This window comes from Ipomoea nil, unplaced genomic scaffold, assembly GCF_001879475.1.
Source record: "Ipomoea nil cultivar Tokyo-kokei standard unplaced genomic scaffold, Asagao_1.1 scaffold1509, whole genome shotgun sequence".
Lineage (NCBI taxonomy): Eukaryota > Viridiplantae > Streptophyta > Magnoliopsida > Solanales > Convolvulaceae > Ipomoea > Ipomoea nil.
Window position 1 is genome coordinate 2,625,404 of NW_017617937.1, and position 23,429 is coordinate 2,648,832.

Below are 23,429 nucleotides of genomic sequence, written 5' to 3' on the forward strand. Positions count from 1 at the left end.
TTTTTGAAAAAAAATCATTTTGTATGTAATCAACTAACACCTAACAACTAATTTACTAAATATCTTTTCATAATCAGTTAATATTATCAATTAGTCAAATTCATTAACTCGATCAATTTATCAACTAACAGTGATCGACTAATAGTCATTTACCAGACACCCCGTTAATAAATAAAGAAATAAGCAAAGGAGGAAGAAGAAGAAGAAATAAGCAAAGGAAGGAGATGGACATGCAATAAAGAGTGGGACATAGAAATCTAAAGTGCATTAAAGTGGATAGGCCATTGCGGCTACTGTCGGATCCTTATTGCCCTATTGGACATCACTATCCCCAAAGGTTCCCGAAATTTCAGCTCCAATTCAATATAATGTAGTATTTATACATATTAGATGTCAATTGTCCTGGGTGGTTGAAATTTTAAATACATATACATGCATGTATGTGTTCGCACAAATATATATGTACATCAATTTTTTTTTTTTTTTTTTTGGGAAATGTCCATCAAAATTTTTATAATTCAAAGCAACTTTACGCCATTAATTCGTAGTCAGATTAATCAATTTATGGGCAGATAATTAATTTATATAAAGCGACTGTGAGATATGATATATCAAATTATTGGGAAAAATTTTTTGGTAAATATATTTGGTCTAAATAATATTTTTGTCTAGTATTTTTCTGTTTTTTTTTTATAAATAATTTTGTGAGTAATAAAGAATTGTATATAATTTATGGAGTGTGATTTCCGATAAGATGTGTATGTATGTATGTATGCATTCATTCATGCATATATATAAAGTTATGATTATATTGCATTTACTAATTTACTTCAATTCTATATTTTTCATTTTTAAATGTACAATTAGAAAAATTGCAGTTTTTATTTTCCATTCTTTAGTTATCCATTCCTTTATAAAAATGGAGATCTTCTTGAATTAATACACACATTTTGACTTTGTTTAGTAAAACGTATTTTAGAGCTTATAATTTATTTAAAACAACAAATAAGCTATAAGCTTAAAACATAAAAAAGTTTAAAATAATAATTTGTTTTCAAATGCTATCTCAAATAGTTTTTCAAAATATTCTTCTTCTTGTTTTTTTTTTTTTTTTTTAAATCTTTATTAATTTTTAAAAAGAATTTATTTTATTTTTTTGTCATAAATTTATTGGTGACAATCAACTTTTAATCTTTTTTTTTTTTCAATATATCATCTTTGATCTTAGTATTATTCTAGCATGACTATTTTTTGGCTCTCCATCATATCAACAAATCATTTAAATTTCGTAAAACACCAGCACATTTAGGTCTTCAATTATGATTTTTTTAAATAAAATAAAATAAAAATAAAAATACAGCAGGTCAACCCACTTTTTATAGAAAAGATCGAAATGCTATTGTATTTAACGACACTTTAATGATTTTGTTGATAGAAGATAAAAATGGTCATGCTTCAATAATACTAGTACAAATAAGGAGTGTTATGAAAAAGAAAGATTAAATGTGAAATATCACCTATAAATATGGACACCATTTACCATTCATTAATCAAAATTTTAAAATTTTAATTTATCCTAATATTTTAATTTATCATTTTATATATTTTTACATTTATCAACTAATTTTATAATTAAATTTATCAAATACTTTAATTTTAATTAGTTAGCTTAAATAATTTAACGTCCTAGTGCCATGATTGGACTTTGTAATTAGTAAAATTGTATTATTTTCATTTAAATTACTTGTAAAACATATATTACAAGATTATATTATTAAATACTCCGTATATGATATCTTTACGTATCACAACTATCAAGTGGAATAAGTTCATCATCTTGATATCAAAACCTGATATTAGTTGTTATGCAAATATCTTTACTATTAGTTATAATTTTTGATATAGTGGTAAATGCTTCAAATCACATTAATGACAAGTTGTGCAATTAAGATTGACCAGTACTTGATCCTGATAAAAATGTATGTCATAAACACACACACACACATGCTTATTATGATCCTATTAGAAAACATCTTAGAAGAAAATTAAAAACTAATTTCAGCTTTACATCGATAAAAATCGGACGGATCATATCATTTTAAAAAAAAAAATGTAGTGACATTTTTATAATTATCGTCAATTTCACTTTGCAAACTTGAATACTTAAATATGCAAACTTGGATAAATTTTAAAAATCAATAATAAAAAAAAAAAAAGAAGCTAAATTTTAAATCTAAACTGTAAATACTAAATCCTAAGCAGTAAAAGTGAACCCCTAAACCGAATAAAATAAAATAAAAAAACTCAGTTATAAACTATAAAATTCAAACTTTTAGTGCAATGCATTTTCACATTTTACAAGTGCAATCTTTTAATATTAAATGTGCAATATGTTAATACTAACTGATAGATCTCAGCGATATACTATGATTACTTCCTAGTGAGGATTATCCGATTGTCATATCCTACTTAAAACTAAGTGATAAGTAGGTGGACATTAACCAGTTAACCACATCCCTTCATGGTAAGCCACATCGCCACGTCTCAAATCAAGTAGGGGCAGCCCGACCTACGCCCACATCCCATCTGGGGCTACCAGAGAGTTCTTTGACTATCTAATTTTCATATCCGACTTAAAACCAATTGGTGATAAGTTGGTGGACATTAACCATTTAAACACATCCCTCCATCGTAAGCCACAACGCCACAACTCGTGACCTGGACTCTAATACCAATTGTTGGATCTCAGAGCTGCACTATGCTTACTTCGCAGTGGGTCACCCATCCTATACTGGTGTAAGTCAAACACGCTTAACCACATAGTTCTTTGGCTATTCGATTATCATATCCTACTTAAAACCAATTGGTGATAAGTAGGTGGACATTAACCATTTAACCACATCTCTCCATGGTAACCCACAACGCCACGTCTCGAATCGAGTAAGGGTTGAACTCAGCCAACCCGGCCGGTGTCCAACACTAAATGTGCATTTTATAACAACTAAATGTGTAAACTTGGAAAATTTTAAGAATTGCAAATTTTAGTGTTTAAGTTTGCATAGTAAAATTGATAATAATTATGAAAATGCCATTGCATTTTTTCAAATATGATATGATGCATCTAATTTTTTCAAATGTAAGACTGAGATTGGTTCTTGATTTTCTCCTAAAGATTTGTTCTCATTTGATCCACACACGCACACGCACGCACGCGCGCACACACACAGGTGCGTCACTTGTTGAAATTAAGGTGCCTCGACATAAAGCTTTAGATGCGTGATTTTCCTTCTTAAGGTGTGTTACGTTGTTTTCCTTCTTAAGGTACGCCGATTTAAAGTTTTAGGTGTGTGGTTCTCCTTCTTAAGGTGCATTGTTTTCCTTCTTAACGTGCGTTGTTTTTCTTCTTAAGGTGCACCATTTTTACAATTTTTTTCATTAAACAGTACATAGAATTTTTTCAGTTTTGGTTCCCAAGTTCAAAATGATATAATTCAAAAAAAAAATTAGTAATATATATAATAACAAATAGTGGAGTAGTTATCTTTTGAAGTAAATTAAACATGAAGAAAATGGATGCATTTAATGAGACGCATTTAAAAAAAAAATTGATTTGAACCATTGATCTAGATTCGATCAACGACTCATATCAAACCCATTTTTCACCTGGGAACATATCCGCACCAGAATTCATCCCTATACATATAAACATTTTACTCTCATAATTATATTGGTGGCCCTGCTATGTATGTAATGATGTTTTCAGTTGTGACATGAATAAAGTTTGGAGGACCCAATGCATCCATCTTTACTATATTGTTATTAACTTCTCTTTGTTTTCAAATTTTGTCCCACTGCACATTCGCATTTATGTTCTCTCCAACCTACCTACATACTACCCTACACATACCTATACCTTTGCCTAGCTTAGCTTAGCTATACTCATCCAATCCTCCTTTATTTTGTGTTCCGAACGAAGAGACAGTTTTCATTTGCTACAAATGGGGCAGTCCCTAATTTTGGGATGATCCATTTTACATTTTCATTTTTTGAAGTGACAATGAAACATAATTAATAGCATTATTAATTTTACAAAGTTAAGGAATGTTTTTTGTTTTTAAAACCGACTTAATTGGTAAGGTTGCTTATAAGAAATTTGCAGTTGACAATTCTTTCCAATTTTAAAAAGTTAAAATGAAACTTTTAACCTACGTGATTACCTATATTTTAATTCTTCAAATTTTCTTATTTTATTTTTTCAATTTTTTTGATTTTTTTTTTAACTTTTTAGTTGTTTATTCTCTATTTTTCAAATTGGTAAAATATACAAGTAAACATATAATTTATTTTACAATTTTCAGTTTTCCATTTCTCTAGAAAAGCAAATAATTGTTCCACTTAGTAAATATACTATAGCTTCTCAATTATGACCATAGATAGTATCTATTGAAGCTTAAGTGTCTTTCTTTTTTATTTTTTCCTTTTAGTAAATTGACACTAATTGCATACATTAACTGTGGAAGGGTGATAATTTGTCATTTGTTATGTTAAGCCAACATGTGGCTAGGATAATATTCAATTATTCTTTGTTCTATAGATTTTGATGATGTTAAATTTGTATATGTTAAGAACTTTAGAACTCCAAAATTATGATATACTGTAATTCTTAATGTGCTAGATTAATTTGTAAAGGTCAAAATAAGACATTAGACTTTTCACTCAAAGTTCAAATCAATATATATATATATATATATATATATATATATATATATATATATATATATATATATCCCCTTATATATAATGGGATGGGATGGGTTGGGTTGGGTGGGGTGGGGTGGGGTGGGTGGGGAGGAGGGGAAGCTGTTTCCACTGCTCCCATATTGGATCCGCCCTTGTCTTGGAGTGACAAGATTAGGCAATCATGAATTGAAAATGTATCTTAGTAGTGAAAGTTGGTTCAAACTTTAAAGGATAGCAAGTAGCACAATTGGCTTAGTTTGTAACTTGTGTGAAGGACTATACACTTCACTTATATTCATATTATCATTCTAGTGAAACTCCTTCGTAATTTAAGAAGAAAAGTAGGGTTGGGATTTTCGAGACCAGTTGTACAATACAAATATCTCTCTCAATCTATCTTCTCTATTGTTATTTACTTTGCTTGCATATGATATAAATCACACAAACATTTATGCAAGAATCTTTAACAAAACAAAACTAAGCTATAAACAAACTTGGCAAGTTCATACGTACCTTCTACTGTGAACACTTTAATAATTTTCGTTAAGTGAAAAAGCAAATGACTATTTAAATTGTCGTAAAAGTGTTACCATATACCTTCCATCTCTTGAGTAAGAAGAGGAAAGAATCTTTAATAAAACAAAACTAAACTATAAACAAACTTGGCAAGTTCATACCTTGCCCTGTGAACACTTTAATGATTTCCGCTAAGTGAAAAAGTAGATGACGTTCTAAACTGTAATAAAAATGTTACCATATATCTTTCATTTCTTGAGTAAGAAGAGGGGAATTGTTGTTGGTTGGGATTGGTCCCATGACATGGTACCAAAATTTAAGAAACAATCAAGTAAGCTACTTACATACACACACAAAGGGGCGGGGAGGGGTACGGTGACGAAGTGCAATTATATTGCCCCTATTGTCCCCCTTTAGATCCGCCCCTAGCAATGAGGACTATGGTCCATAGTATAAATTGTCATGTTAGTATAGGTCAAATAAACTTGACTTAGTTAAGGGTAAAAATGTAAAATACAATATAATTTTAGAGATTAAAAATACAAAATTTTTTTATAAAGTATTTCCTCTTTTTTAAAAAAAAAAAAAAACGATAAAATATTTCGTAGTACAACTACAAACAAGAAATTCAAAATGTATTTTTAAGAATCTAATCTATACACTAAAAAAATTGAAAGTAAAAAAAAAAAAAAGTATTAAAATTAAAAAATGTTTACTACAACTCAATTGAAGAACGGATTCCAATCAAACTCAAAATTTAAATCTTTCATACTTCTTATAAATCGAAGTGAGGGTACTCAAAAAAATAAATAAATAAATCGAAGACATTTATGAAGGAGTATTTTATTTATCGCAATAACCAAAGCCCCAACGTCGGTAAATAAATAAATAAACTAACTTTAAATGGTCGGCAGTGGGAAACGAATGAAGGAGGTGGGTGTGAGTTTCTAATCATTAAATGCACACTCTTTACTTGTTTGTTTTTATGGAAATTGATCAATTGAGTAATTAATCAAGGATTAATATTAAATGCATCGTATATGTATAGATGTTGGCTCTGTTTGGTAAATCTAGTTGAAAAGTTACAAACTAGGAGCTGAAAGCTAAAAAGGTATAAGTTCGGAGCTGAAAACTGAAGAGTTGTTAAGCTAGCTGTTATGATTAAAACTGTCTGATTAATTAGCTTTTTGATAAGCTGATAAATGTAAAAAGACTAAAAAAGATATTATAAAATTTAAATTAATTTGTTTACATATTAAAATTTAACATTTTAAAATAAAACTATTAGCATAATCATAATCTAACATCTCATAATGAAGTAGCAATATTATTGTAAATCTCATAATAATAATAATAATAATAATAATAATAATAATAATAATAATATTATTATTATTATTATTATTATTATTATTATTATTATTATTATTATTTGCGGTGAAAGTTGGGAGAAGAGAAAAGGGTTTTAATTGGGAAGGGTACATTATGTCATTTCTTTAAAATAATAAGGACAAAGATGAAAAAAAAAAGTTAAGAAGCTAGAAACTTATTTTGAAACGCTACCTAATGTAGCATTCCAAAATAAGCATAAGTTATAAGCTCCTAAATAAGCTCTGTCAAAAAGAGCTGTTATACGGCGATGAAGGAGAAGATGTCACATCACTAAAAAACAAAGTCAATATTTAATGGGCCTTTTTTTACAAAATATTTAAGACTTATATTTTATTAAGAAACTCTTTTATTTCTAATTAAAAAAATATATCTACTTTCCTAAACGTATTTATTACTTAATTATTATCTATCTAATTTCCTAAACATTTTTAATTAGTAGATACATTAGTAATTGTTCACAATCATATACATTATTTTATTTTTGTTTTTGCAGAGGCTTTGGCTGTTAAGGAAGTTCTTTCTTGGACTCATTTGAACAAGGCTGGCATAACATTCTTCTAAAATCAGACTGTCAGTTGGTATGCAAGTTTCTGAATAATGGCTCACCAGATCATTCTTATGCAGGTTGCGTTCTCAAGTATTGCCGATCTCTTAAACGACACTTTGAATTAGTGTTCATTCAATACATCAATTGATCAATGAATAAGCTTGCTCACGTATTAGCTAGAGCTGCTAGTTCTCATGCTGGTCATCTTAATTGGTTTTCTAATATCCCTTCTTGTATTGAATATTTAATTACTTGATTTTAATTAAATACATTATTAGTTGTTCCCAAACAGTTAATTACACGTACGGCAAAACATTAATTTTATTTAAATATCTTAATTAATATTAAATTAGTATAATTAAGAATTGTTCAATTATTAACTAATTAACGTGTGATTAATAAATCTCTTATTAATAAATTTCTAAATTTTGGTTATTACATCACCTTTAGATTTTAGAATAAACCACAAATGTAATAAAAGTGTGATGATACTATGAATACTTTTTTTTTTTTTAATGTAACGTATATTATTTAATTGAGTATTTCTCTTCATCTTAAAAACATTCTCTTCACGCATACTATATTTAATATTTTGACTAAATTATATATTTTTGTTGTATTTTTTTAATAATAAATATATTATTACTTTTTTTGTTTTGTTTACAATTTGTTCATAACAGATGTAAAGGAGAAAATAATTTGTGTAGATGCATAGGGAGTATTTGATTACTATGTGATTTTTTAATGAAAGATCACATGTTCGAGTACAGATCTTTTAGATTTTAGTCACAAAAAAACAAAAAAAAAAAAACAAAAAAACAAAAAAACAAACAAACAAAAACAAAAACAAAAACAAAAAAAAAACAAACAAACAAAAAACAAATTATGTCTAAGTATTTTCTAAATTTTTTTGTCAATAAAGCTCTTTTTTGTTTTTGAAAGCTGTCAATAAAGCTCTTAATTAATGTGTGATTATTTGTTCAATTCTTAATTATACTAATTTAATGTTAATTAAGAGATTTAAATAAAAAAAAAAATCATTCTTTCCATTTAAATAAAATTATTGTTTGGCTGTACGCGTGATTAATTGTTTGGGTACAATTAATAATGTATCTAATTGTGAACAATTAATAATGTATCTACTAATTAAAAATGTTTAGGAAATTAGATAGATAATAATAATTAAGTAATAAATACGTTTAGGAAAGTATATATATTTTATAATTAGAATTAAAAGAGTTAATTTTTTAATAAAATATAAGTCTTAAATATTTTGCAAAAAATGACACTGTCAGTATTGACTTTGTTTTTTTAATGATGTGACATCTTCTTCTTCACCGCTAATATATAGTAAATATACATCGACGCTGCATCAAATATTAATCTTTTTCATATTTGGTATGACATTTTCTAACCATTTAAATGAATTAATTGTTTGAAGAACTTTTCAAAAATTTCAGTGTTTTGGTCATAAAATTTTATTCTCGATATTTTATTTTACATATCATGTTTATTATTCAATGGTCAAATCAACTCTTTTTTTTTTTTTAGTATTTTCTTATTATTTTTAAATTTGATTTTATTGTGATTAATAGTACCATACTTTTAATATAATTTTTTTAAATTATATAAATTGTATATACTAATAATAAATTTAATATTATGAGAAATTAAATTGTAAATAACCTCAATGAAGTTTCATTAACTGATCCAAATACATAAAATGGGACAAATGAAGTAATAACAATGAAGTTTATCAATTTTCTCAGGAAAATTGTCCTCAACTGTCAAATCGAGCACAGTAGTGAGGGCTTGCATATATTGTAACATCAAACTTGTTCCGATACTAATTGTCAAGATCAAGCGTTTAATATTTGCTTATATATATTTCCTTATATTTGCATAATAGTCAATGTTATATTTTGATAACATCGTGCTATCTAGACTTCTCTCCAAGCCTCCATCCAACATCAACAAATCCTAAACCCTAAACACATTCCCTATACTTAATTATCATTTCCCATTTTTATTTATCACAGTAAATATGGTTTCCTCTCCTGACATCTACATATATATATGGTAACTTTTGGGAATGACACACACTAGAATACTTCCTAAGAAGGAATCTTTGAGGATTAAATTTGTTGTGAAGGCATCAAATTCCTCAGCCATTCATCTTGAAAGTAGGTTTATTGGAACGCAAAATGCAGGAGGCATAAAAATCAGCAAAACTTTATTAACCCATCCATGTTAATTACACTTCCATCTAGATAATCTAAAACTATACTCCCAACCATCTAATATAAACTCAAGTGCTGATTAAATTGCATTTGATACAACTAAAAAATAAAAATAGGTGTAAAAGTTATGGACTTTGTACTAGGTGTAATGGGTACAACGTCCCACACTTTTTAGTTGTACTCAATACAAGATGTACTAATATCGATTAAGCACCATAAACTCTTCCTAGATTACACAATTTAGGAATTTTAAAAAAATCTTTCCAAAAAAAAAAGAATTTTAAAAAATAATTCTAACAAAAAATAATGTTCTTTAAGGTGCACCAATATGAGTCGATCAACCTAAGTCACATGTAGCCATATTCCACATATGTCTTGTCAACGAATTTTGGGCATGTTCTTTTAACTCTAAATATTGTGCTCCACCAATTAAAACAGAATATAATAATTTTAATTTTTATTCCAGTACATTTTTTTACCTAATTAATTAAAGCCTTTCAAGTTCACTTATAACTTGCGGTTGTACTTGACATTTTCATTATCTCTCAACTATATATCGTAATACTTCGGTAGCATATAGATCATAAACTATTTACGTACGGTATCATAATTCAACGTATAAAACAGTGATGATTGATCATCTTAGAATTATATGACATGTATACTTCATTTATTTGAGTTTTCATTTCACCCGTTCTCCAATTTTCAAGTTTAATTTTCTAATTCTCCAAATTTCTTTTTCCAATTTCATGGTTGAAACTCCATGATCAAGAAAATATATAATAGAGTTAATACCACAAATGGTCCTCTGACTATTGGGGTAATACTCATTCTAGTCCTTGACTTTCAATTCGACCAAAACGCATACCTTAACTTTCATTTTTTACCACAAATAGTCCTCCGTTATGATTTCTATTAAGTGAGTGTTAAATCTAAAGGTAATATCGTCAAATCTAAAAGTATTAAATGTTACTATACAGAATGACACCAATCAGCGCACTCCAAAAAAAATAATGAAACCAACCAGTTTTTTTTTTTTTTTTTTTTTTAGTTTTTTTTTTTTGAAAAGAAACCAACCAGAATCACAACGGATGACTATTTGTGGTCAAAAATGAAAGTTAAGGTATGTGTTTTGGTCGAATCAAAAGTTGATAATTAAAAGGAGTACTACCTCAATAGCTAGAGAACCATTTGAGATATTAGCTCTATATAATATTATAAATTAGAATCACAATTTCCACACTCTAACTTGAATTACTTAAAAAATAACAGTTTTAATAGATAAATTATAATAACATTAGTAAATGGAATATGGATTAATGAAGCTAAGAAGATGATTACACAAAAGCTAATGGCCGAAGAGGTATACGTACGGTGACGCCAGAGACGGAAGCTAGGGAAGGGATTGAAAGAGGCCATATATATCATGGGTGGCAACAACAACAATAATAATAATAATACATATATACTACGTAGGTGCTAGGAAATTCACTTGTTTTTTGGTTAGGTTATTCCACGGGGAATAAGCAAATTAAACCCCACTTTAATTGAGGGTTGGCGAATGCATGCATGCATATATGCAAAAGAGATGGAGGTTGGTGAGGATGGTAAATGTGAAGAAGATAGGTGATAGCAAAACAATGGATTTGTTTGGAGAGTAGTAAATGTCATGAATCCAAAGTCGTCCTCTCTTCTCTTCCTATTCCTCATAAAACGCAATCCCATGCTGACCCCACCCTTAGCTCACATAAATAAATAAATAAATAAATAAATAAATATATATATATATATATATATATATATATATATATATATATATATATATAAAATAAAAAAGCTTCATTAGAAAAAAAAAAGCGAACAAGTTACAGTCATAGATTCAATCCAAATCAACAGCCCAAATAGAATCTTAATTAAAAACACGCGGTGGCATTTTTGTAATTTTGAGCAAATAAGTCAGCTTGTGTTTTGTTTCCGAGTGCACATTTGTCCTTCTTCGAGTGCACATTTGTCCTTCTTCAAATGCATACTTTTTTTCTTCGAGTGCATCACTTTTATTTCAGTACTTAGTTTCTATTTTGAGTGCACATTTTTGTGCCTTTGAGTGCCAATCTTTTGGCCTTCAAGTGCACGTTTGTAGCCTTCAAGTCTGCATTTTTGCATGTGAAGTAGCATTTTCACCTTATCCTAAACATATATATATATATATATATATATATATATATATATATATATATATATATATATATAATCTGGTTTGTATGGGAAACACCATGTGCGAACCAAACACCTCTTTAGTTTTAATAAAGTGCACATTTAATATTAAAAATTACACTTGCAATATGCGAAAGTGCATTGCATTTAGCGTTTGAATTTTAGAGTTTATGAGTGAGCTTTTTGGTTTATTTTGTTTAGGGTTCACTTTTTACTATTTAGGGTTTATATATCATTTATGATTTAGATTTAAAATTTAGATTCTTCATTGATATTTAAAAGTTACACATGAATGCACATTTAGTTGTTGTAAAGTGAATTTGACGATAATTACAAAAATGTCACCATATTTGTTTTAATTTTTTATCTAATTCGTCCAATTTTTATATATGTAATATATATATATATATATATATATATATATATATATATATATATATATATAGGGAGAACGTGAGAATTAATCTTGTTCATTCGTTGTTTTTATATGGATGGCCTTGATAGATTTAATTTTCTTAAAATGATATGGATTGATCTTATTTTAAATAGGGGTAGTAGTGTCTTTTTATTTTCTTTTTTCTTTTTTCGTTGTTCGTCAATGGAAATTGATTAGTATTTTTTTTAATTTTTTTTAGTATAATATTGTTTATATTTGTATGTTGGTGTATATATACACATTTTATTTGGGTAGTACGTGCACTCAGTTGTGTTGGTTGTGCAACCTAGTGTTGTGAGTTGTGCATCGTAGGTTGGTGAGATGTGTATTAATGCACTTAGTGCGGTGCATCATAGGACATTCGGATGTGCATCTTAGGATGTGGGGCTCTGTTAGAATGCATAACCGGAAAGTTATCGATACACGATATTCGGTATATGAATGCACAACATTCTGTATAGAAATGCATGGTCTGGGTCAAGCTAATAATTAAACCAGAGAGTTATCAATGAAAGACATTCAGTATATAAATCCACGATATCTTGTATAGCAATGCACGGCATTCTGTATATGAATGCACTTTAGGGGCCAAGCGAATAATCAAATACTACTTAATAGTCATATCAACTGGCTCAATAGACCCGTTGGTCCAATGAGACTGCTCAACCGGTATTGAACCTGTTGAACAGAGCCGTTGGTCCAACGGGACTATTCAACAACTCTATTGAACTTGTTGAGGAGTACATTGATTGACCAAATTATCCTTCAGAGCAGTTTTCCTTGTCATTAATCCACGTTAATTATTACTTTTGATCACAATCTTGAATTATCTGATTTCGATGGCCTATATATGGAGGATTGGAGGGTTCATTTATTAGTGAATGACACTAACTAAACTCGTGAAATCAAAAGCAATGAAACCCTTAATTCTAAACAATAAAGAAAAATGCTTCCTACTTAGCCCCATCAAAAACTTGTAAATTTTTGCCACTAGCTTCTTATGCGCAGTGGCAAGTTTTCCCGGCCCACTTAACTTCTCCTCAAATTAGTTGCTAACATGGCTTATAAACTAGCTACCATGTATTGTTAAGGTTTTTATTGTAGCTAGGGTAGTGGGGTTGGGAGGGAATGAATGAATTAAATAAAAATAAATAAATAGGAATAATGAAAAGGGGCACGGAGATGCCGTGTGTGCGCATTGAAAGCAAAGGGAAGGCAGCACAGACTCCTTCATCAATACTCTCAGCTCATTTAACCTCTCTCTCTCTCTCTCTCTCTCTCTCTCTCTCTCTCTCTCTGCTTCTTAATTTGCTCGTCAGACAAGTTGCAGCGCAGCTTCCTTCCTCCCACCCTCCCCCCCCCACCCCCCCCTACCACCTTCCCCTCACCACCACCTTGTTTTTTCCTCATCAAACATCCTACATATACATACGACCTCATATATGCAACATCCTGGGACTGACCTCTTTCACCTCATCACCTGTCGGATCGACATTATATGATATGATGGTTCATCCCTTGCTGTCAAAAACCCTAAATAGTATTGCCCTGAGCAGATATCTGCAGAGAGTACGCCAACGTAACGTTGCATGTATATGTATATCTATATGTATGCAATATATAATATCTATCTGTGAAAAGACAGAACTTTTATGGACGACTGAGAGAAACCAGGCCAGAAACCTAGCTGATCTGAAAACTAATAACCTCCTAATTAAACCCTGAATTATATTTAGTCACAATGTAGATGAAGCGATCACACCTCAAGTATTTCGAGAATATGTTTGGGTCAATTAATTTTCACTGTTGAACTAAGAGATAATAAGAGCTGGGATTCTACTTTTGGTATGTATGTCCATGCATGCACTGTTGGATACTATTAATCAACTGTAAAATTATTCTTGGTCGTTCCTTTTTTTTTTCACTTTTAACAGTATATTTGTCTGTTTTCTTTGGTTTTTTCTGGGAACTGGTGGGTCCATATCTAAGAAAGTAGTAAAGAGGGGATAATAAATTCGTTGCCAGGAAAAACCAACAACAAACAAATTTAAGGGTTGATATGAAACCTGACAAAAATGGGTATTGAAATGGACATGGTTCCCGGCCGGCAAACCTTTGCTTTCCCCCCTTACTTAACGGGCACAACCTCAAAACGCCTAGCTTGTTTATAACAGTCAAGTTGGTCAGACAATTAACTTAATAATCTCAAATTATCAAATTAATTGTACTATTTTTTTTTTTTTTTGTGAAAACTGTCTATTGACCTTATTGATTTGAATTAGTCAGGTATGGACAACTATCTCTGCTACCCAGAGAGTAATTAATAATTTTGTCTAGTTGCATGAGATGAAAGGTTAAGGGGTGTGATGAAATTTTAAACATGGTTAAAAATTCAAACTTTGCACGGCACATTTAATTTGTCATGTCAGCTTCGCCCATTTTAAATTCCGCCATTTTACATATTTTCTGCCCCCTCAATCTCTTCCTCTAAGCCTCCATAAATACAGCCTCTCTCTCTCTAGTTCTTTGTGCTACTTGCAACGGCTATCCATATCTCTACATCTCGCTAAAGCATGTCTGATCTGTTTTGCCTCATGGTTTCCATCTGATACACAAACAGTCCACCCAAAACTTCAAAAATATTTTTAACGTTATTATCCATTTCGAGTATATATGTTTGTCTGCTAGCTGTTGCCCTTATTTGATTGTTACCTGATATATATAGTTTTGTCTCCATAGCTTTTGCTCTTGTTTCCTTCTTCATATTCGTCTGGTTTATTTTTGTTGTAGTTATTAGCTTGAACTGAACTGAACTGAACAAATAGAATAATGGATAACGGTGAGATATTATCGGATTTCTTTGAGGATTCGGAGCTTGCCGGCGACGACATCTTTAGTATTCTCGACGCTTTGGATGGCGCTTCCAAAACTACCGATTTGCTCTCTCCCAAGTCGGTTTCTTCTGGCGCAGTTCAAGAATCATGTGAAACGGCGGCGGTGGCGGCGGCTTCCCCAAGGACTTGCAAGAAACGGAAAACAACCAGCGCCGCCGCCAGTGATGGGTCGGAGGACGGGCAGCAACAACAACCTCGTACGTCGTGTCACATAACCGTCGAGCGGAATCGCCGGAAGCAGATGAACGACCATTTGTCTGTCCTCCGCTCTCTCATGCCCGCCTTTTATGTCAAAAGGGTACGCATATATATATACATATAATTAATCTTGAGACCTTGGATCGGAGATAATTAATGTTGTTGTGATTGAACATTAGGGTGACCAAGCATCAATCATAGAAGGAGTTGTGGATTACATAAACGAGTTGCAGCAGATTCTTCAATCTTTGGAGACGAAGAAGCAAAGAAAAGCTTACAGTAGCGAAGTTCTAAGTCCCAGAATACTGTCACCCAGTCCAAGAAAACCACCTTTGAGTCCGAGGTTAAGCTTGCCGCCGATAAGCCCAAGAACGCCGCAACCAACCTCTCCGTACAAACCCACAAATCCAAGTACCAGTACGAGGCTGCAACCGCCGCCGTCACTTGCCGCCGCCGGTTACCTCTTACCTGCTGCTGCAACCACCATTTCTGAGCCTGCGGCGGCTTCTTCGTCTTCCACTTCCGCCATTGACAGCGCCAACGAGCTGGCGGCGAACTCCACGTCGGCGATTGCCGACGTGGAGGTGAAGTTCTCCGGGTCGAATGTGATCCTAAAGACGGTTTCTCCGCGCATTCCCGGCCAAGCCGTGAAGATCATTTCTGCACTTGAAGACCTCGCCCTCGAGATTCTCCATGTCAGCATCAGCACCATTAATGACGATACCTCCCTTAATTCCTACACTATTAAGGTACGTAATTATTTCTTCTTTTTGAATTACCAAAAAACTAGCAGCCACCTTCTAAATAATCTAAGGATACTGAATAATAATCCACGAGAAATCTGATTTCATAGTAGCCAAAGCTAAATAGCGTTGATCTCCAGTCGTAGTTAATCTTGTTGTGTTGCCTCTTGAACGAAACCCTTAGCCATTTTTGTCTCATACTTGACTCAAAACCGAAGTACTGAAGGTGCTGTTGACTATCAACTTCTAGTTATTCGTACAACCAAACTACTTAGAAGTCTAGCTAGTTAACTTGCATCAGGCGAAAATCTTACCGGTCACTAGATAAGGTGTATATCTGTAAATCTTGTCTTGTTATTCTAATTGTTATAGAAGCAAGTAAATCAATTTTAGTTGTCCAGTTAATAGGTTGCTCCCAATAAAAGTGAGAATTGTAACATTATTATGATTATCAAATTAAAAGAATAACTAATTTGATTGGGTAGTAATTATATCTTCTTCAACCTTAATAACTCCAAACTAGCTTAAATTAACCATAATTACTGCCCGCACTTTATCTTGTCAGCAAGAAATGAGGAAAACTTTGTAATTTTACCCCAAAAAAGAAAACCCAGAAATCATTTCAGATTCATTACATCAACATAGAAGCAGAGTACGAACACTGCAACATTGCTATATATGTAAGAGATAGCTACGCCATGAAAGACCTAACTACTAATTTCACTGAAATCAAGGAACAACTATTTCCCACTTATTATTTACTGTGGAATTGAACAAACTTAGTACGACACTCTTATGTACAGTAATTAGCAGTACCTTCAATTCAAACAACCTTAAACACAACCTTGTTAATTATATTAAATCTGATGATTATTATATTGGTTATGTTTATTTGGTAGATTGGAATTGAATGCCAACTGAGTGCGGAAGAATTGGCTCAACAAATCCAGCAAACATTCTGCTAATTGAGTAGCCTCCTCAGTCCTTTGCCTGCTAGGGTCACAAGACGAAAAGTAAACAGTAATTGCGAGTTTCTCTCGTCACCCAAAAAAAAACTAAGTAGTCTCCTCATCACTGAATTGAAGATTCAATTGCTATGTAGCTAGCTAGCTTCATCTTCCAGTACATGCATGTCCAAAGTTCTTAACTCTCTCTCTCTCTATCTGTCTCTCTCTCCTGGATTTTTGAAAGAGATAATAAAGGAGATGTGGGTAGAAAATTAAATTTACTGCAGGGTATATTATAATGTTAGTCGTCAGACCACAGATAGCTACATGCATTATGTACGTTATGTTTAGATTGTAATACAATGTTAACTTTAATTATATTATAATATAAATGTTTCCCTTATTTTGAAATGTGAACATATTGTAGCATATTATAATTTTTTTTTTTTAATTTTATACTATATTGGTATTCACTATTCACGCCTCACGAGATAAGATTAATCCAATTAAGTCTCAATAAATTGATAAAATTCATTTAGATATTATAATTTGACTACAATAAACTAGACACGATAACTTAATTATGTGCACCCTAGCATATGTATTTGGAACTGGAATTGAAAAAGATATGGTATGGGGCGGTATGGGGTAGGAAATATACTTCCCATCCTCGAAACTCTATCCCGTTCGCTATACCTGTAGGGGGAAGAAATATATTCCCACTCTCATCCCCCATCAAATTCCCATGTGTCCGAGAAGGTGGAGCAAAACCTACATACTATGAATGTCAGGGGCAGAGCTCCAGTGGAGGCAGTGGGAGCAGCTGCCCCACTCCCCCCTCCCCCACCCCCATATATAGCCTTTGGCTGGTAAATATCAATTTTGGTCCCACAAGTATTAAAAGATGACAATTTTGATTCACTTGTTTAATTCTTATCAATTTCCATCCACAACTATTATTTTAGTGTAAAAAATCAACTATAATATAAAATTATTAAAGATATTTTCATCTTTTCATAATTAAGATCTCAATTTGAACATAAATAAAGGGATCAGATTTAAACCCTAAGAACCCAATTCGTCCTTCTTCTTATCATCCTTCTTAAAACGACTTTACTATAGTATAGGTGTCCAATGTTTTTGTGAGTAGTAAGTAGCAGATCTCTCGCTCCTTATTTTCAGAAAGTTGGTGGCCACTAACAACCATTCTCGGTTTGGCTCTGAAAACGCAATTATGAGAGGAGTTAAGAAGGATGTGGAGGAGAGCGGCGAATTGGATTCTTAAGTCTTAAATCTCTTTATTTACAATCAAATTGTGATCTTAATTATGAAAAGACGAAAATACTTTTAATAATTTTAAATTATAGATGAATTTTGGCACTAAAATAATAATTGTGGATGAAAATTGGTAGGAATTAAACATGTGGGTCAAAACTGTCATTTTTTCACTTTAACTAAAAATCGATGTAACGGGCTTAAAGGTGCCTCCTATCGTTAGGGTTTGCTTAAAACACCTCGTAGCCTGACAAAAAAACTAAGACTGATGGCTTAAAATTCACCTTTAAAAAAAAAAAAAAAAAAAAAAAAAGAGAGAGAACATTGTTAGTGATGTGTCTATATATGATTTAATGCTTGCAAACAAAATAAAAGTTGTACGTAGTAATTTAAAATATATGCAGATTAGGACATGATTAGTGCATGATGACTGTAACCTAACCTGCAAGCAATAAATTGTTGCGTTACGGCCTTGTGATTGCTTTAGGGCCGTACCAGTACCAGCCCAAAATTGTTAAAGCCCCGTTTTTAACGGGCTCAGCTCAGAAAACGACAACGCAAGTTACCAATAGTTATGTTGTGGAACCGTGTTCACCATGCGCATGATAGAACACGGGATATATTCATAATTTCTAAGTTGTAGATTCATAATTTTTATATTGTAGATTCATAATATCTATACTGTAGATTCATAATTTATGTACTGTTGATTCATAATATCTGTAATGCGAAAACGAAATAATGCGATTGCGAAGAGAGAAACGTCGTTAACAACAAATGAAAACAAAAATTATGAATCTACAGCATAGAAATTATGGATCTACCCATGTGTTCACCGTGCACATGGTGAACACGTTTCCACAACATAATTTGCGGCATGTTACTCTTTTGTCCGTACAATTGTTATATCGTGCACCAACGCACAATGCATTGTGCCTTAAAAATCTTATATTTCGTATGTACATAATTGTATAGTATAATACACATAAACTCCTAACATAATACACATAATCTTAACATAATACACATGAGCTCTTAACATAATACAAACTCTTAGGGTACACAATGCATTGTGCACTGCACCCTGGTACACGATATAATTTGCCTTGTCCGTAAGCCGTAACATCCAAAACAGGGTAAATTTTACAGTGGATCGTGGTTCACATCAATCATCATCAAAATGGTGTCGTTTTAATTTTTTCTATTAATAATAGTATATGGTAAATCTCGTTATTCTTTATGTAGCAACCTCTCTCATTATTCAGTTTCATTTTATACACATTGTATTTCCATTACAGTAACACAACAATATCATTCTAATTTAACTATTCATTCAATATTTGAGACATGATATTCAATTGCACTTTATACTGTACAATATAATTTCATTACAGTACCGCTAAAATATCATTATTATTCAACTATAGTTTCATTTAACAATATACACTCAATATGTGAGATATGTTATTCAATTTCATTTTATACACACGGTAATTAATTTAATTACAGTACCACCAAAGTATCATTCTAATTAAACTACATTTTATTTAATAATATATTATACATTCAATATTTGAGACTAGCTTGATATTCAATTTCATTTTATGCACAATATACGTAGTTTCATTACGACACTACTAATACAATCCGTTAACCGCTAACCGCTGATTGTCAAAGAAGCTCTAACTCTTAGTAGGATCCATTACTTCTCGAATTTGCATGCAATGAATATCGAGGGCTATGAAATTATGTCAAGATTAGCTAAATATGTAAATAGTACTTTTTGATATAGATAATTTCATAATAATAATAATAATAATAATAATAATAATAATAAGGTATGTTAGAGATTTGACAAAAAATGGTATACAAGTTTCTAAAAGAATTATACGTTGATATTCAAAACATCCAACAATTTCAGAACAATAAAAAATCAAATCTTATATACTAATATTGTAGCAAAACTTAAGTTATTAAAGCAGAAAAAGAATTAATGCCCTTTTTACTGGGTACAAAATATGACTTTTCATCTAAAGAGTCACAACTATATTGCTTGACCATGAGATATTTGATAGCTAAGTTATTAACTTATTAGTGTATTATATGATTGGATGTTGTACAAGTTCGCTAAACTTCACAGGATAAGTTTGGACAGTATCACTTTACTATTCCACTTCTACAGTATTACAGGTCACTTGAACCAGACCAAAAACAAAAACAGAAACAAAAGAAAACAAAAAGTCCAACAATGAGCTTCAAGAGTCAAGAATCAACTGAATTGGTTAAGCATAGACTAAGTAACTGCTGCTAAATTGCATTGAACTTTCTTCATCATCCATCTCTGCAACGAGGACTAAGTTTCATCCCAGCTGTCAATGATCCAAAGATGCATTGCATGCAGGGATATGATTGTTTAATTTAGTGCAGCTTTTATTTAGTGGTTTGGAAAGAATCCATGGCTATCAAAGGTGAAGTTTGAGTCGAAACCCAGTGTGCCAAAAGCGAATCCCGGATCAACGGCGGGGGAATTCGCGGCTGAAACTGCCGGAATAATCCCGGTGTTGGTAGTGCTAGTCGGCTGAGCTTCCGTTGTTGTCTGCCGGGGACGACGGCCAAAGTCGCTGGACTCAGAGGTGGAAGCAGGGGAGCCAAAGGAAGGCGAAATGCTCCATGAAAAGTTGCCGCCGTCCAGCACCGACGGTGGCCGGAAACTGTAACTCTGGTCGGAGCTTGAAGGGAAGCTGTATAAGTAAGTGAGCTGCTGATTCTCTTGGTGAGTGTTGTCCAAATTGCTGGTTTCAACTCTGAGTTGTCTGCAGAAACTCAAGAGAGTTTCCGATGGCTGGCCTTGTTGGCTGAACGGGCTAATACCCCGTTGGCTCTCCGTTGGTTCTTGATTTTGCGGCGGGATTTGCGGTGGCTGCGGCGGATTTGGGTTGCCGCCGCCCTGGTTGCAGGTGTGCCTTCCACGGTAAGTTATGTCAAAAATGGTCGGATCCTCATCGGATCTCTGAACCTGTTTGGTAGCCAAACAGCCCTGGGCATGCCTATAAGTGCATCTGTAATAGCCTCTGCAAATACATATCAAAATACAACTTCAATTAGTATCCCTAAGAAATCAACAATTAAGTAACAATAGTAACTCAGTTGATTCCTGAATAATAGATTCTGGGCAAGAACAGAAAATTAAATCATGACAACTTAGAATTTCACCATTATGTGAGGGTGACTATCTAATTAATATGGGGTGAGGGATTTTGTATTTTTTTTGGACAAAGAAATCAAGAACGTATAGTAAGTTGGAGTAAAACTATGACAGTTTGAATTAACCTGGGATATCTTGCTCCAAGAATGTCTTTCTGCCCATACTTTCTCCAACTATACCCATCATCAAGGTGCCCTTCAAGCCCCGACCCGGGACAAACCTGAACCTTTTGCGTCCAACGCGGCGCATTTCTGCAAATTCGATCACCACAACAACGTAATAAGTTTCCATGTCGGGATTAACAATCACGATCGAAATACTAGAAATATAATGCGTACCTCTTCCGAGACCCATCATGCTCGCGGTCAGAATCCTCGCTATGAGGACTGCCAGTAAACGAAGACGGAGATTCCATTCCAAATGCAGGTCCAGCCGCCGCCGCCGGCTGGACCTGAGTGCTCTCCGGCGAGTAGTTGAGCATGCCGAGCGCCTTGTCGTAGGAAGCCAGGACATTATGAACCAACAACTCCCGAGTTTCCGAAGAAAACGGTGAAGGAGCATTAAGGATCATCTGGAGCTGCGTAGCAGCCTCCCTCCCATTCGCCAGCTCAGTTATCAGGCTCTGCAAGTCCCGGTCGCCGGCGAAGTTCTCCATGTCAAGAACAGAAAAAAAGGCCACCCGAAACCTGAATCCCTCCGACAGATTGCCGATGAAACCACAGGTTTTTCAGTTAAAGCATGCAAGTACAAAGGAAACAAACAATTAATGTTGTTGCATTTGAATGGGGAGCAGTGGAGGGAGGAAGATATAGGGGAGGGGAGGGAGGTTGATCCATCCGCCGTGGATGCCACATGGTAGAAGTTTGACCATTGAAAATGGGGTCCACTTTATACTTGTTAGACCAGTCAACGGTCAATGGAATTATAGTTGAAGAATCAAGGAACAAAAGCCAGTCTTACTGCTGACCCATTCCAATACCTGAATAGTAACAAGGAACAAAATGTTCGGGATTATTATTATTATTATCATTTTAGTGAGTAACAAGGAAATTGCAGTCACTATTTAATGGTAAATTACTCTAATTTATTCATAATTGATCGGTTCAAACTAAGAGTTAATAGGTCACTTTTATGAGAGTAGAACTTAGAATCTTATTGATACTAAGTTAATAGTTTGACCAACTTGGTTGGGTTGTCAATAATTTTGTTAATATGTTTTAATGATTTAATTATATTGAGGAAGAAGTAATCATATTTATGTGTAATTGATTGAAACAATGTTGATGGGGAGGAAAGGGTAGATGGAGCAAATGATGGGGTGAGTCCTTATAATTTTGTTTGGAAAGTCAGACAATAGAAGAAGACCAAAGCATCTTCAGACTATTAAATTACGCGTTAATTTGTACGGTGATTCCTAGAATCTCAGTTTTTCCTAGTTTTATAATAAAGTTATACATTTCTTAACTCGCTCAACATTCTATAATAATGTTACATACATATGATAGATGATGTGTATGACTATAAATGTTACAATCAACCTAATAAGGTAGCTCAAGTGGTAGAGCTTTCTTTGTGGGAGGGAATTCCAAAATAACTTGGGTTTGATTCCCTCAAGTGACAATTTTCTTTGGGTCAGCTTTTGTGCAGAGAAAGACCCGGACCACATTGTAGTTTACACCAAAAAAAAATGACATAATTAGTCTAGCTGGCTTCACCCAAAGCATTTATTTGCCTTCTTGATTAAAGTCGTTCATATTTATTTATTGGGTCGATTTGTTATGTCATTATCTCTCTTCCTTTTTTTTTTTTTTCCTCTCTCACTAACTATTTACTTTATAGTAATTGAATCCAATTTGGAACTTAATAAACTATGAGTTACTAAATAATATTAGAGATGTTATTTTTGTTTGATTTTTTGTGCATAGTAAAAAAAAACATACCTTATAGCTTTCCGATAAAGGTTCTTAAAAAGATAAACTAACATAGATTGTCTATAATGACTAGCTCAAACTAAGAAGGTCAATAGTCAATTTTTTACAAACTTAATTGGTTGCCCCTTTTATATTATATTTCTCTACTAAA

General features: G+C 32.4%; 2 protein-coding genes across 2 annotated transcripts; one reads left to right on the forward strand and one right to left on the reverse strand.

Moving 5' to 3' along the window:
* The first annotated feature begins 14,587 nt into the window (after positions 1-14,587).
* LOC109188878 (transcription factor SPEECHLESS-like) lies at positions 14,588-17,278 on the forward strand. The gene is made up of 3 exons (XM_019339523.1): positions 14,588-15,277; positions 15,357-15,926; positions 16,820-17,278. Exons 1-3 carry the CDS (start codon positions 14,915-14,917, stop codon positions 16,883-16,885), a joined length of 999 nt encoding a protein of 332 aa, XP_019195068.1. The 5' UTR covers positions 14,588-14,914; the 3' UTR covers positions 16,886-17,278.
* Positions 17,279-20,275: 2,997 nt separating this feature from the next.
* Positions 20,276-22,146, reverse strand: LOC109188928 (probable WRKY transcription factor 53). Its single transcript, XM_019339586.1, has 3 exons — positions 21,686-22,146; positions 21,473-21,598; positions 20,276-21,213 (listed from the first exon to the last, which is right to left on the reverse strand). Exons 1-3 carry the CDS (start codon positions 22,000-22,002, stop codon positions 20,577-20,579), a joined length of 1,080 nt encoding a protein of 359 aa, XP_019195131.1. The 5' UTR covers positions 22,003-22,146; the 3' UTR covers positions 20,276-20,576.
* Between the last annotated feature and the right edge of the window lie 1,283 nt (positions 22,147-23,429).

What these genes read in the sequence shown, in the direction of transcription:
- LOC109188878 (XM_019339523.1), top strand. Translation starts at nt 14,915, where the DNA reads ATGGATAACGGTGAGATATTATCGGATTTCTTTGAGGATTCGGAGCTT. An exon ending in CCGCCTTTTATGTCAAAAGG is followed by an intron (nt 15,278 to 15,356) that starts GTACGCATATAT and finishes ATTGAACATTAG; the next exon opens with GGTGACCAAGCATCAATCAT. An exon ending in TTAATTCCTACACTATTAAG is followed by an intron (nt 15,927 to 16,819) that starts GTACGTAATTAT and finishes TTTATTTGGTAG; the next exon opens with ATTGGAATTGAATGCCAACT.
- LOC109188928 (XM_019339586.1), bottom strand. Translation starts at nt 22,002, where the DNA reads ATGGAGAACTTCGCCGGCGACCGGGACTTGCAGAGCCTGATAACTGAG. An exon ending in CATGATGGGTCTCGGAAGAG is followed by an intron (nt 21,599 to 21,685) that starts GTACGCATTATA and finishes TCGAATTTGCAG; the next exon opens with AAATGCGCCGCGTTGGACGC. An exon ending in CTTGGAGCAAGATATCCCAG is followed by an intron (nt 21,214 to 21,472) that starts GTTAATTCAAAC and finishes ATGTATTTGCAG; the next exon opens with AGGCTATTACAGATGCACTT.